This window comes from Acartia tonsa, chromosome 6, assembly GCF_053477335.1.
Source record: "Acartia tonsa isolate MP-2025a chromosome 6, ASM5347733v1, whole genome shotgun sequence".
NCBI classification, from domain to species: domain Eukaryota; kingdom Metazoa; phylum Arthropoda; class Copepoda; order Calanoida; family Acartiidae; genus Acartia; species Acartia tonsa.
In genome coordinates this window covers 34,347,193-34,362,944 of record NC_137265.1, presented here as the reverse complement: position 1 = coordinate 34,362,944, position 15,752 = coordinate 34,347,193, and the positions used below count along the sequence as shown (strand labels likewise).

The following is a 15,752-nucleotide window of genomic DNA, read 5'->3' as shown; positions in this document are numbered from 1 at the left end:
TTGGCTGCTATTGTAGATAGTCTACTTATTTTTTATGAAGATGTCACATTTTATTTTGAAGCTTCTATTATAATAATATTTTTGTTATTAACTATTCTGTATATCTTCTCTATATTGATTGTCCTTTGCAACTTATACTTGTTTTTTTTTCAGACTGGACACACAATGCAATGTGATGAATTCAGTGAACCTTGAGCTAGTGGTCAGGCACTGCCTGCCTTGGCCTGGATTAGAACCAGGTATTATATAATGTATAGAAATTAACATACAATGTTAGGACTGTGAGAGAAATGGTCATTTAAAATAAGGGGAAGCTCACAGATGCTTTGTTTGCACAAGTAGAACGAAAACAGAGTTCGCCGATAATAAAATTAGTAGATATTATTGTCATACCATATAATTCTAAAGTCCCTTGATTTTAAATAATTACACAACATTTAATCCTAAATTGACTGTAAACCTGGTGTTGCACGTGTGGACATCGAACCCGGTTATTATCGTGCGCGCTAATGCCGCGTACACGCGTACAGTTTTGTCAAAACCAGGTTGCCACTTAAATTTTTTTTATAAAAATTTTATAAATGAATAAATTGCTTTTAACATTGAAATTATAGTGGTACTTACTAGTAAAAGTATAGTATACTTAAAAATTATTTTTTTAATATATTTACAGGGTTGCCGTAAAACTTTAACTTCAAAATATATTCCAGAAAATTATATTTTCACTTTTTCAATATTTTTGAAGAATAAGAATGTATTTGACAAGAATATTTATTTCTATTATGATTTAAAAGGAAAAAACTAAAAATCGTTAGAAAATTGTTATATTAAAAAATTATAGTTTTTTTTAATGCATATTTATGCTAGTTTAGAGTTATTTGTTTGAAATAAAAATTTCAAATCTAGGTTTATTATTCTCTTTTCTTTGGCTGGAAAAATAATATAAACTTTGATTTCCATTGTGAAGGTATTAATTTTAACGTTAAAGTTTGTAATATTAAGGCCCATAAAAATTATACTTTTACTTAATAAAATTTTTTTTTTATTTCAGAAAATATTAATTTCATTAAGAACAAAGACGTTTGTGAAAAAAAAAATGTAAAAATGCTTAAATAAGAGCAATAAATATATATCTTATTGTATCCTTTATAGCGTATGTTTTGTTTTGGTTGCGGCATTTTTATGCGTTCTGCTGAGCTATCATCAGCTGTGCAAAGTTATTAGTTAACAAAGTTAGTGTGAGCTGTCACTTTTACATTTGAAACCTGATATCGTTATCATACTTTTCAGGATTTCCTTGATATATCCTGACGGACCCTAATTTTTATGAGATTTGTTACCAACTTTTTTTAAAAACAATAATTTCTTTGATAACAGAATAATGACAAATTATTTTTTTATTAGTGTTGGGCCAGACAGATTTACAAGATAAGAGATAAAGACTGAAAGAATTCAAACATTGCTGATTTGATATCAACAACTAGCTATAGAAAGTAAGTTAATTTACCAAACATCCTTTTTATGAATTAAATTACTTATGCAAGTGATTGTTCTCCCTGAAAGAAAAAAAAATTTGGTCAGTATGACTCTATACTGCTGTTCAACTGGAAAATTATCTTAGTTGTAAAACAATTTTATTGTAAACTTAAAAAGTTTTAGTTTAAAAATATGATTTTATGTCAGAATAATACATTTATGTATTTTTCTAGGAATGAAAAAGCAGCCAACACAATCCGTCACAAGAATTTGTGATGTGAGTGTTTCCCGCAGGTCATTGTCCACCACCAGCCATATTCATGCTTGATCCCAGTACGGAATTGTACTGCCAAAACAGCACATCAGTGCCTACAGTACCGCAGCTACACTCCAGGAATTTGCATTTTTCACATATTTTTTAAAGTTGGCTACTTAGTCTCTAAGTTGTGTCTATAATCATGAAATTGAGTTTTTGTTTCCAATTTTTTGCTTGTTTTTGTGACATTAATTTGGTTATTAAAACCTTAGGTACAATGTCTAATTTATGCCGTTCACTGTTTTTTTTTATGTAGTAAATCACAGTCTAGCATGCTTTTACAAAATACATTTAGAATCGCATTTTGTGCCAAAAAAATGCCAAGTTTAAGATAATTTTTACATTGTTATTGTTAGGATTTTAGATACAAAGGGACTCTTTTAATTAAATCTTCAAATGTAAAAAATGTCAATTTTGAACTAGTGGTAGCCTGCGATTTGTTGTCTTGCATACTACGCTGCCGAAATACGAAAAAGCAAGAATTAATTTGCTGCGGCTGCCATTCACTTTACGGTCAGAAACTGGCAGCAAAACTTTCGGGACCAACTGCTTCTTCAAAGCTTACAAGAAGACTTTCTCTTGTTGTACTGGAAACTTATGTAAAAAGAGACTTGGTGTTGGTGGAACGGTGCTGGGTACCCTTCACTCCTTATGGACCTTAGGTTGGGCATTGGAAGATATTCCTCATTGGACCTCCCAACATCTAGAGATGAATTTGCGGGTAATACATTTTATTTAATACTTTCAATTTTAGAAATCTACAAAGGGAAAAAACAAAATTAATCTAATAGCCGTTTCTGATAAGGACTGTGATAGGTATTTTGAGACTTATTAGATGTTGATTGGGTGAATCATAAACTATCAGTGTTCAAATTTTCTAACAGTTATTTTGATTTATTAAATGGTAATTTTGTAGATCATTGTTGGGATTGTTCAATAACATCGTATTTTGTCGTCCTATGTTTTAGCCATTTGTCAAGCCACAGTTTAACTGAATCTAAAAAAAAGATTGAGGTCTACAATCCTTTCAATCTCAATGTTTTATCAAAACTATTTTAGGTTGGAACAAAGGTTTTCAAAAAAAATTTTTATAGGTCCTGACTTGTCACATCTCACAGAGGAAGAAAGGTCCATTATTCGGGGTGTTCTTCAGAAACAACAGGTAAGGTTTTTTTTATTCAGCTTATTAATATAGCTAGATTTGTTTAAAAGTCCATTTACAGATGGAATCAAAAAGCTCCCAAAGAAAACTACATGAAAAGATTGACTTAACAAGTAACACATACTTAAAACATAAATGTAATAACATTTATTCAAACAATTATTAAAGCTTCTTTAGCCATTAGACATAATTGTCCTTGCTTTTTCATGGTTTTAAGAGCAAGTAAAACAATTTTAAGTTTGTACTTTATATATAATAGATGCATTTTTGAGTTTTAAGATTTGTATAAAATTAGTACCTGCATTGAAATTAATTTATATAACATCACATTGATATTAATAGAAATATTTATTTAAGGAGGAAGAGAGGCGAGAAATCAAATTCTTTTATGAGAAACACAAAGAGGTCAAAGATTTGGAGGACGAAATCAAGCACAAGGTCGAGATTCAAAAGAAATCTGGGATTGAACTGGAGTCCATATGTCGCCTGTGTCTCAAAACAAAGTTTGCGGACGGCATTGGCCACCTCTGCAACTACTGCAGTGTGCGTTGCTGTGCGCGGTGCGGCGGCAAAATGACGCTACGCTCACACAAGATGATATGGGTGTGCATTCTGTGCCGCAAAAAGCAAGAACTTTTGCTCAAATCAGGCCGCTGGCTGGAAACCGGTGGTGGGAACAGTATTAGCGAACCAGCAAATTCTCACAGTTGCGATCCAATCTACAGAAAAATTGAGCTTGACATGGCGCTGTCGCATGCTTTGTCAGGCGGCTGTAGCGGCCCATCGCGCAGCGGTAGCCTCGGCGGTATTGGACATTCAGCTTCTATATCATCTTTGCTATCCAAGGCATTGCCATCAAATATCAGCACAACAAGAATCGGCGACAAGCCACTGACCTCAAAACTGAGATATCCATCAGGCGGCCATGAAGAACGCAACCGTGAAATTAGATTCAGTTTTGACGAGCCGCCCGATTCTGCACGAGACACAATTAGCTCTTTAAATAAAATCACCCACTTTCCAAGATACACGGATACAAAAAATGTTTTACTTAGACAGAAATCGCTCAATCATGATGATACCTTACGCACACACAATATATTAGACCAAACTGAGGCTTTAGACTGTTCATCACTGTTAACCCCACACAAATCTGCTGTCGCTGATTCATTTAATCTATTCAACCCCTTGTCAAGCTCTTATAATCCTAGTTACTTGTATACTACCAAGTCTGGTTATCGTGATAACATTATTGATTCTTTATCTGCTCCTGAGGACCATGGGAGGGATGAATGTCACCGCCATCAAGGAAGCAGGATACGCTATGGTTCGCTGCAGGAGGCAAGACAAAAAGTTGCTCATCAACAAGCATCGCTTCTAGACGCAGACACCAAAATTCTTGATTCCTCGCGAAGAAAATTAGATGCAACATTTCGTAATGATTCCCTATCCAGTGATCAATCTGAATATCAAAACCGGCAGCTGCGGCCACCGGCTCCGAAGCTGCACAAGCACAGGCTCAGCCGCCACCATCACCATCATAATTCTGTCTCAAGCTCAGACGAAGAGATACGCTCAACGCCAGACTGCACATCCTGCGGCGAGGAATTTGAAAGTGAATCTATATCGGAGAAAGAATTTGCTTCAGTTGGCGGCTACCGTGGGTTCGCCCGCGGAGATCGGTGCGGCGAACGCAAGAAATTTCATGCCTGCCAAGTTTCCTGGACCCCCAACCCCGAGAAAACACATTCCATAGGTCGGATGACCCTAAAGAAAAACAAAGTTATAGATCCAACAGGAAGTGGTCCCGTTCTTCTGGGGATCAAGGTTGTGGGTGGTAGAATTTTGCCCAACAACAGGCGCGGGGCAGTCATTGAGAAAGTTAAGAAGGGCAGCATAGCTGATCTTGTGGGAAAGTTAAGACCAGGAGACGAAGTATTAGAGTGGAACGGTAGATCATTACAATCCAAAAGCTACGAGGAAGTACACAATATTATATCAGGGTCAAGACAGGATGAAAAAGTTCAGCTTGTCGTTTCCCGGCCGCTGATTGACTCATCCATAAATTTTCAAAAAGATTTAGCTAAACAGAATTCTTCACTTGGTGCCATTAACCGAACAGATCAGTATTCATTTGCTCGAAATAGACCAACATTAACAATAAGTGATCCCCTGGGTGACACACTAGTTGTTAGACCCAACTCTCCTGATAATACAAATATTAGTAGAATACAAGTTAAAACATTTTATGAACATGAAAAAAGCGAGCTTATTGTATCCGTCATTAGTGCTATGAATTTATCTAACCGCACTAACGGCCAGTACAGAAATCCTTATGCCAAGCTGTTTCTCTTGCCAGACCGCAGTGAGCTGTCCAAACGCCGCACCAAAACTGTCCACAACTGCAACAATCCTGTCTGGAACCAGACATTTTCCTTTGAAAATATTCGGTGGTCAGAGCTGCGCTCCCGAGCGCTAGAAATTACAGTCTGGGACTTTGACAGGTTTGGTACAAATGACTTTTTGGGTGAAATCACTATTGAACTGGGAAGCTCACCCCTGGACGTTGAGCCAGAATGGCACTATCTCAATGTCAGCAAGAGCCGACTGCCAGACGCCCTGCGACAAAGTCTGTTGATGGAGCAGGAGTCCATGAAGTTTGCTGACCACCAACTGGTGCCGCCACAGCTCAATTCTGCCCCGGGAACATCAAGATTTTCTGATTCAGAATATTCTGATTTTGAGGAAGGGGGTGTGGGTGGAGGCTTGACGAGAAAAAAGAAACAGTTGCCACTGGGCGGGTCAGCCGCCAATTGGCAAAATGCAAACACTGCCATTTTATCAGAACCAGGTAGAATTTTTTATAAACCTTTTAACGTATCAACAAAGCCATTTTCTAGTCGAGTAGCGTAGCAATAACAAGCTTAAAAAAATACAGTATTTGTTTACAAATAGTGCAAAGAAAACCAACAACAACCATTTTTTACAAATATTTGCGCAAATTAAGAAATTATTGTTAAAAGACACAACCTAGTTTTAGAGTGGGGCTATAATCCTTTTTGCAAGTTGTTTAATTGTGGGAAATTCACGAAATGCATTTGAACTGAAGCTGCAAATTACATACAAATATAACTTTTATTAGCTTAAAAATATGTTTTCAAACATCATCTCAATATTCCTTAGGGAACTGACAATTGATTATAAATTATTTTTCCTCACAATGCTCCTAAGAATACCTAAAAAAATTGTCTCCTTTAAAATTTTGATGGGAGGAAAATGGGTAGATCAGTTAATTGTGCACTGCCTCCCCTGTAATCAGATTGGGAGGGAACACAAAGTTTGTACAATAAGGTTTTATTACTATAATTGATCTTGATTGGTTTGTTCAAATTGGCATTGTTTAAACTTTTCAACCAATAAATTATGCTTTTTAAAATACTAATGTAGATTTTTCAGAAAAACTATGGGGAAAGATCAGTTTTTAACTCATTATCCATGTCCTCCCTGGTATTTAGGGTGGGAGGGAACATTACACTGTAAATAAAGTTTTATTAATTTTATTTAATCTTGATTGGTGGGTTTCAACTGTCAATGTTTAAACGTTTCAACCAATATTTTTTTTTTACAGAAGAGCAATTTTGTTCATGATCTTTTGGGATTTACATAAATTTATTATCCATTGTCTTATCCCTTAAGAACCCTACATGTAATCATAATAAAGCATTTTTCTTTTTTCCTTACAAGAATCTAAATTATATCTATGAAAGATTAAGGTGGATCTTGAAAATGCAATCTATTATCTTTTTATCTTCCAATGGGAACGTTATAAATATTTTTTACATGAATAAATACATCTTTATATTTATAAAAATCACATATAATAGAAAATATAAGAAACAAAGGGATATTTTATCAGAGAAAAAAACTATTATACTTTTTTCTGATTGATTCTATTAGTCTATTTTAGGAATTTTATTTGAAAAGAATTTTGTTCACAAACGAAAAACTTCCTAAATAATTTGTCTTTTAATCATTTTTGAAATATTTTAAGGCAGAATAGTTTTACTCAGGGAGTAAGGGAGGGGGCAATGGGCAATTAATTCAATTTAAGAGAATTTGCTAAAAGACCTTGAAATCCAGATTACTTTAGAAAATATGGAGGAAATTGTAAAGGGAGAGGTAATACAACACAGAAAACTATAAAATAAGAAGAAAGTTCCAAGAAAAAAGCATTCATTTGAAAATTATATTACCAGCACATCAGACTGATGTAACCATTCTGTAATTAATAACTAGAAAATCTCCCTGGAACCCATTCAACCCATAGCCCCATAACCCAAAATTTAATTGGATTCTTAGATTGTTTATTAATCAAATATCACAATAAAGTTTTTATCTATGGAATGATATTTTCTGGAGAGAAAAAAAAATTTAAAACCAGCCACATCATAACAAATTAAGTTTATTGTTACTTGTCTGCAATATTCAAAACTAACAAACGAGTTAGCGGCATTTTGTGCGCTAGTACCCAAAGTCAGTCAGAAACTGTTAAATTCTTGCACATTCCCTTTAAGTCAGTACTGAAAGTCTGAGACTCCTAAAAATTGAATATTCGATCCATTGTCCCCTCCCTTACTCCCTGAGTTTTACTGCTATAGAATAAAACTCCTACTGACAACTTACAATATCCATAAGCGATGATAGATATAAAAACAAAGTCTATTAAAATGTTAATAAAAGCTAACCAAACAAACAGGCAAAGTGAAAAGTAGAGTAGATATTAGGAACAGAATATTTGCTATTGCAGCCTCTTTTTATTATAGACGGACAAACAATTTGAGTAATAATGTAGCTTCGCTTGTAAAATGAGAAAATTTAAAGCTTTCATTTAAAGTCTCTGGATAATATAAGACCAAAAAAGGAATTTATAGCCTTTTGCGTTAAGCCTCTTTAGGACAAAATGTATTTGTTTTATAAATCATTAAGTTAATGAAGAAAAACTACACTTTAAAATTATTTTATATTTCTACTCTTAGACAAGTTGTATATATCCTTGCGACTAACATACATAATTAAAATTGTTTTGTCATAAATTGACTGATATTGGTGTTTAAGGCGACAACTACTCTATAACTTGTTGGTGTCTGTCTGTCTGTCTTAATTACTTTAAATAACAGATGTAGAATTGTATGATTTTATCTATCTTATCTTATTCTGTTTGTAGCTCTAATGCTTATTATTATAATTGTTCTTGTTTAAATTCTAAAATTTTCTAGGTAATACCTATTAAGAAGAAATAAAACATAATAATTGTAATTCTTAACAAAGTAATTTATTTTCAGGAGAACATCTGATGATGCACCAAGACGACGACGTGTCAAGCGTCCGGCCACGGCGTATGCTACAAACCAAAATGCGCCCCATGCGCCGGCGAATGTTACCCCGCACTCCAATGGAGCTGCGTGGCGGCGGTGGGGCTGGAATGATCGGCGGAGGAGTCGCTGGAACTAGCGGCCAACCACCAGGACAAGAACAGTATGCAAGGGACGGCAGGTTTCATTCGATGGAGAGGGGTAAACAACGAGGGGGAGGAGCATGGACGGGTAATGTTAGCTATAGGGGAGGTGTCGGCGGAGGGGGAGGTGGAGGTGGAGTCGGGCGCGGGGGCTACAGTGATACAGAAATGTTGAGTGAGCGTCATTATGATAGAGATACTTACATGCTGCGCCACAAGAACAGGCTAGATCGTCTCCGGCAAGAAAGAGATCAGGGCTATCCACCTTATCAAGATCAACCCTGGTCTGACCAGGAATCCATGCATTATCCAAATCAACATCAATATCCTCAGGATCATATGCAGCAAGGATATCCGCCTCCAATGCATCACAACCCCCAACATCCTGACTATAGAGACCAACATTATCAAGATTATGATGGTGGGGGCATGCATTATCCACAGAATGATGGTTATCATGACTATGGTTTATATAATCATCAATACAATCAGCAATCACAGTCAAGTGTTCAATTTAGGAATGATCCCCAGACTGATCTATTTGATGATGAGTCTCGGCCTAACCAGGGCCAACTGCAGCCAGGCTTGCCAAAAAGCATACTCCGCACTCCAACTGCCACATCAATATCAGACAATGAGAAAAATGATGGAAGTTTGAGTGACACTGCTTTAGCTAACATTCACATAGTTAAGAAACCAGCTGGTAGCAAGGGCATGGGGAAGAAATCAAATTCAACATCTCAATTATCTGACACAGGTCAACAGCGTAGGGTTGGACTGCTGGGAGCTAAGCGCACCACCATCACAGTTCATAGGTCTGAAGAGGTAATGCCAGAAAATCTAAATCCTGACCGACGGCTGGTAAGGCAAGGGACGTCTGTCTCCAGTGATGGCGAGACAGAACTGTTTCCCGACAATTGTTCAGAAAGCTGGTGTCAGCGCAGCGAGGGCCAGCTGTCTGAATTCATAGAAGGCCTCGGTCCTGGCCAGCTGGTGGGCCGTCAGGTTCTCGGCTCCCCTGTTCTCGGTGATATTCAACTTAGTATGTGTGATAAGCGTGGCGATCTTGAGGTGGAGGTCATCCGTGCCCGCGGCCTCCAGAGCAAAGCCGGCTCTAAAGTGCTTCCTGTCCCCTGGGCCAAGGTCTATCTTGTATCGGGTAAAAAATGTATTTGCAAAGCCAAGACCGGGCCCGCCCGCCGCACCCTGGACCCTCTGTTCCAGCAGTGTCTTACCTTTCACGAGCGCTACGGCGGCTGTGTCCTTCAGGTCACTGTCTGGGGTGACTATGGTCGTGTTGAGGGCAAGAAAGTGTTCATGGGCGTAGCTCAAATTATGCTAGACGACTTAGACCTATCAAATATAGTCATTGGATGGTACAAGTTGTTCGGAACTTCATCATTAGTTAGTGTACCGCCTGGCGGCGGCAAAGAAAAACGCCCGCCAACATCGGTACCGATATCACGATGATAAAGCTTCTCTGGTTGATTAACTCAAACAACACTCTAGGATAATTAATTATTTCAACAAGCTTCTAGTATAATATAATGTACATTTATAAAATGCGTTAGTTCTGGATTTTAAATTTTATTAAACTTTCAAGTATTTAAACCCAGAACCACTTCATTATGCAATCTACATTTTCCTGGATATTTTGTCTACGGTAGACCATAAGTGTACAGCTTTACAGTACATTGTTTCTATTTGTTAAAGCAACACGTATGATAAAAGAAAAAAGATTCTTTTTAAAGTAAAATGCTTATATTTCAATCAAAATCTATATTTTTGTATTTTTTACCGATCCACTTCATTATGCAAATCAAAAGAAAATCAATGAGAAAACGTTTGTTTTGCCCTTTTCCTCACTTTTAAAAATTAATTATGATAAAATAACAATTTTTAAAGGGATTTATGCATTAATTATAATGAAAAACAGTTTAAGGTAGATTTTATTGATTTTTCTAAATAAGAAATAATTGAAAAAAAAAATTTCTATCCCTATCACTTTAGAGGACAGCTGCCGACCCCCAGTCTTATGGATGAAGCTAAATACATGTTAAAAATAAAAAGTAGCCTCAAAAGTATACAAAAATGTTTTTTGATGTGTTAAAAAAATCCATTTTAAAATCTTAATTTTGAGGATGATGGCCTTTAAGATGCTCTTACTGGTGGTGAAGGTGAGCTGAATGTTATCTAAGTACATGACCATTACAACAACTTGTCTATTAACCTATGTACCATTTTTTGTAGTCATAGCAGCCTTCAGTGGAGCCTCTCAACATGAAATGTAACCATTATCTAAAAACTACATTATTTACTTTATGAATTTTAGTAATTAAAATTGCAATTTTTTCTTTTTTAACATTGCTTGGCTGGAGGCTGCTATGACTACAAAAATTGGACCATAGTTCAATATATAAGTTTTCTTCATGGGCATGCACTTTGATAACATTTAGCTCACCATCACCACCAGTAAGAGCATCTTAAAGGCCATCATCCTCAAAATCAAGATTTTAAAATGGATTTTTTTAACACATCAAAAAACATTTTTGTATACTTTTAAGGCTAATTTTTATTTTTAACATGTATTTAGCTTCATCCATAAGACTGGGGGTCGGCAGCTGTCCTCTAAAGTGATAGGGATAGAATTTAATTTTTTCAATTATTTCTTATTTAGAAAAATCAATAAAATCTACCTTAAACTGTTTTTTATTAGAATTAATGCATAAATCCCTTAAAAAATTGTTATTTTATCAGAATTAATTTTTAAAAGTGAGGAAAAGGGCAAAACAAACGTTTTCTCATTGATTTTCTTTTGATTTGCATAATGAAGTGGATCGGTAAAAATACAAAAATATAGATTTTGATTGAAATATAAGCATTTTACTTTAAAAAGAATCTTTTTCTTTTATCATACGTGTTGCTTTAACAAACAGAAACAATGTACCTGTAAAGCTGTACACTTATGGACTACCATAGACAAAATATCCAGGAAAATGTAGATTGCATAATGAAGTGGTTCTGGGTTTATTATTATTGATATATATTGCTTAACCACGTAGTAGAAATATTCTTTCAATTTAGCAAATATTCTACCTCAACCCTTATTCATTTTCCATTTTTAATCATTTTCTTTTTTTTAAAAGTTTGCAATCATACCTAATCTAAATATGTTTAACTTTAACTCAAATTAAATTATTTTTAAGAAACCTCACTAAATTTCTCAAAGCTTTGGGTACCACTTTCTAATTATTTTATTAAAAATATTTGAGGGAAAAAATCCAGAACTTTCGCTACTATAAAAAAAAGTGGCACCAACCTTTCTTTCAAAAACATTTTCAAATTGAAAATATTAACTTTCATGCAATAGATGAAAATTAGAAAATGAACTTGGCTTCATAGATTAGCAATCTCAACACGTTTACAGAAAAAAACTGCCCAGTTTTACTTTTTTTTGGAAATAAAAAAAACATTACAAATTGTCTCAAAAACTAAATAAATTGACTTTTATTTTAATGAGAGAGGGAAGAAAGTTATCACAATGTTTACTCAAAGCAATTTAATTGATCTTTTAGCATGCAGGCTATTTAAAAAAAGCTTTTTCGAAAACTGTTAACACAAAAATACGAATATTTTCATAAAGAAATCAGTACTCGGTAGATGACACTATTTTTAAATTTTAGACCATTTTTTCATTTCATTGACAAATGGCTTTACTTTTTAACACTTCAACTAGCCTACATATCAAAAGATTAATTTTTAAAATAAAATATCTGTTCAAACACAAACTAAAGGAGACAGTGTTAATATAGAACTTGTAATCCAAAGTGTTTAGTACTTTAATAAACATCATAAAAAAATAAAAAATCTTCCTTAAAAGGTATTCAGAAACTTTATTAAAACAAATTTATTTTTGACAACATATTTTTTATCAATATACTAGATATATGGATTGCTATATGTCCTCTCTCTCTCTTTTTTATTTTGGCATGTTTGGTGACAAATTGCATCCTCCTCCCAATCATATTTATCCTTATTGATTTAAATTAAATTCTAACTTTAGATAATATTCCGATTTTAAAGATCAACAGTTTTGAGATAATTTGTACCTAATTTTAACAAAAATAATTGACCAAGTCTCATGCTTAGTTCATATTTCTAAAGTGCAGTCATTATCAGGGACACAAGGAGATGACAATGGATGATAAATTGTTCTTATCCAAAAAGAGGGTAACTTCTTCGCGTAATTCCGTAAAGTTGGTTGTTGGGTTGTAGTCAAATGCTCTTATTAAGTCAAACTGTTTTTAATTATGGACCATCTTATATATCATTTGGTTATAATTAAGTACACTTTGACATAATAAAAGCCTTTGACCACAACCCAAAAACCAACTTTACGGCATTACACGAAAAAATGACCTTCTTTATAAAGAATAATATCGGAGGTAAGATTTATAAATCTTCCATTGTCCAATCCATCCCTGAGTCAATATGGACAAAATAAATCACAAATCAGGTCTACAAAATTTAGATAATAATTATGAAAAATTTCTAATGATATTGAACCCATGATAAATATCCCCTTTCAGGCCCATTCATTCATCTAGCATTCTTTACATTCACCACATTTTTTATTCTTCTCTACGAATCTATATTTTATAATAGTCATTAGTCATTATTAATAAATTGGTTGGATTCAAGGTTCAAATAGTGATGTTTGTTTTTATTTTTTGATATCTAATGTTAAAGGTTTAGATATTATAGCTTAGGAGGGGTTAATTGTAAAAATCTCGTAACTCTTGAAAAAACGATTAGGTAGGTATATATTAGGTTTATGCATATTTTGAAGAAAAAAATGTATAAGTAGGGCAACAATAACTAGTTATTAACATATTTGATGTAATAACATAAGTATTTAAACCTAAAACTTCTATTTAAGTAGTCATTTTAGTAAAATAAAATTAGTTAGTTAAAATATAATAAAAAAATATTTTTGTTTGGAAATATTCTAAAATAAAGTCCAAAATACATTTGTACTTTGTCTCCTTGATTACGAGATTTTTACATACCCCCCCCCCCCTTTTTTTTACTGGGTTTACAATTAGTAAATTTGTTTTTTACATTTTGACCTTGTAATCCAACCTTAGATTCTTAACTAGTCCTAGATAGTAGTTGAATTATGTTCAATAGTAGTTCAACTTATCACTGTTTCACTTTTTAATAACTAGATAAACAAATTTTTAGAATTATATACTAATATATATTTTTTTAATTTTAATGTAGGTAGTGCTTCAAGACGCATGCTTATTTGTAGTTTTTGTAGGGGAAGTAAGTTTTGACACTTCTTTGAACTTTTCAATATTGAGCTGAAATTTGAATCATTCCAAAGATATTTGTGATAATAGTTACCAAAAATCCTCTTAAAAATGAATATCCTAAATAATATTTAATCTAATTTTAAAACCATTAGCCCCATGAATGACAAGAGTTCTGGAAAGTGACATCACCTCTTCCCCTCTTCTTATCAACATCTTTTTACTTTCAAAATATTTTAAATTTTTTCTTGTGGGCTGTGAGGGATCTAAGTAGTTACTGTAATTTAACTATCAAAAATCTACCAAAGATATTTACAAGAAAATGCTTAAATATTATTTTGCTTTACAAATTTCAGCATAATTAAGTGGAATATTCATCGAATATTGATAACTTTTCTCTTAAAATTTTTGCCCCATCATGAATACCAGTTCTAACTCAAATGATTATTATTGAATGGCGGAAAGTTATAAGGCAAAAAATTGGATAAATTATTACTAACAGCATATTAAGACTATAGAAATAAGTCAAAAATAATTTAGGCATTTTCTTGTAGATTACTAATTTAAAGACCAAAGAAAAAACTGTTCTGTTTTTCAAATAAATAATTTAAGTTTCTAAAATAATTAGATATGAAATGTTGAATGTTAAGGATTTGATTAAAATCTTACAAAATTTAAATTTTCAAAAATTCAAATAATTATAATGACCAGTTCAGGATTCTAATATTCTAACCATTTAAATAAGAAAAGCTGGATGCAAAATATTTTTTTTCGGGTAAAATATTCCACCATTTGACTAGAAACTTAAATTTTGTGAGATTTTAATTGAAATATATTTTGAAATGAAATATGAAATTAGATGAATCCCAGAAATTAAAATCTAGAGATGTAGAAATAAAAAAAATAATGTAAAAAAATTCTCTTTATCAAATCGTTATTATTATACACATACATATTTATATATCATGCGTGAAGACAGAGTTTTATTTGTTAAAAATGTTATTATGGATCATGCAGCAGATACGAAGTTAGGTCTTTTTTTCAATGTTTTTTGCCACTAACGGCCAAGCGGCTTGCCGCGTACAGCTAAGATTCTTAAATCACCTTTGCAGATTATTCGAAGGACCACCTTTGGTTTTGCGGCAGCGACTAGCTGTTTGGCCGACAGCAGATTTTACAGCTATTGAATTAAAGACCCCTTTGCATTTCTGTTCTGATCCGTTATTATTATTATATATGAAGACGACCTACAAAGAGCCTATAATTATATGTTTCAATTTGTTATTTGTGATATTCAAGTTTATATGTTGTTGAACAATAATTCATTGTAAATTTTATTTATTTGTATACAATTACATTACAACAAGAGTTACAACTGTGTTAAGAGAACTTTAAAAGTATTAAAAACATTTGTATAGATTTCAAACTAAATTTCTGCTGTTATTAACCATTATTCTGAATTTTAGCTTGTTCTTTTTATTATTTTCTGATCTACATACTTTCTTTACCCTTATTATATTTATATATTTATTATTATTATTGATTGTTTTGATGTCTCTATGAATTTTGAACAATCAGTTTGTTACATATCTCTGCTTTGTATACAGAGCTGGATCCTTAAATCATTTTAATGGTGATTTAGATCGGGGTGCGCCGAATTTCAGACAATCACAGCGCGACATTTTCAAAATGCCTTGCTGTGATTGGCTGAAATTTGGCGCAACCCGATTGGTTCACCACTAAAATGATTTAAAGATCCAGCTCAGTAAAAACTTTTTTGACAAACCATCAAAAATTTAGAATGGGAAATAATTCATTTTTTAATGGGTATATTTTTAGTGGAGCAAAGGATTTACCCACAAATAGACAAACTATTTAATTCCATAGACATTTTGAAGCTTTCTTTGAAAGCACAACTTAGGCGACATGCACTCAATTATTGTTCTTATTTTTACAGACTTCATTCCT

At 33.3% G+C, this 15,752-nt stretch overlaps 1 protein-coding gene across 3 annotated transcripts; it reads left to right on the top strand.

The window, feature by feature from the left end:
• Window positions 1–2,295: 2,295 nt before the first annotated feature.
• Rim (Rab3 interacting molecule) lies at window positions 2,296–15,667 on the top strand. Of its 3 annotated transcripts, none has more exons than XR_013880711.1 (5): window positions 2,296–2,513; window positions 2,887–2,954; window positions 3,312–5,805; window positions 8,297–10,018; window positions 11,779–15,667. XR_013880711.1 is itself a non-coding variant. In XM_080164452.1 (4 exons), exons 1-4 carry the CDS (start codon window positions 2,444–2,446, stop codon window positions 9,937–9,939), a joined length of 4,275 nt encoding a protein of 1,424 aa, XP_080020578.1. In that variant the 5' UTR covers window positions 2,296–2,443; the 3' UTR covers window positions 9,940–10,040. The 3 variants fall into 3 exon arrangements, 1 of the variants encoding a protein (XP_080020578.1); XR_013880710.1 differs by having other exon boundaries at window positions 8,297–10,035; XM_080164452.1 differs by lacking the exon at window positions 11,779–15,667 and having other exon boundaries at window positions 8,297–10,040.
• Window positions 15,668–15,752: the final 85 nt, after the last annotated feature.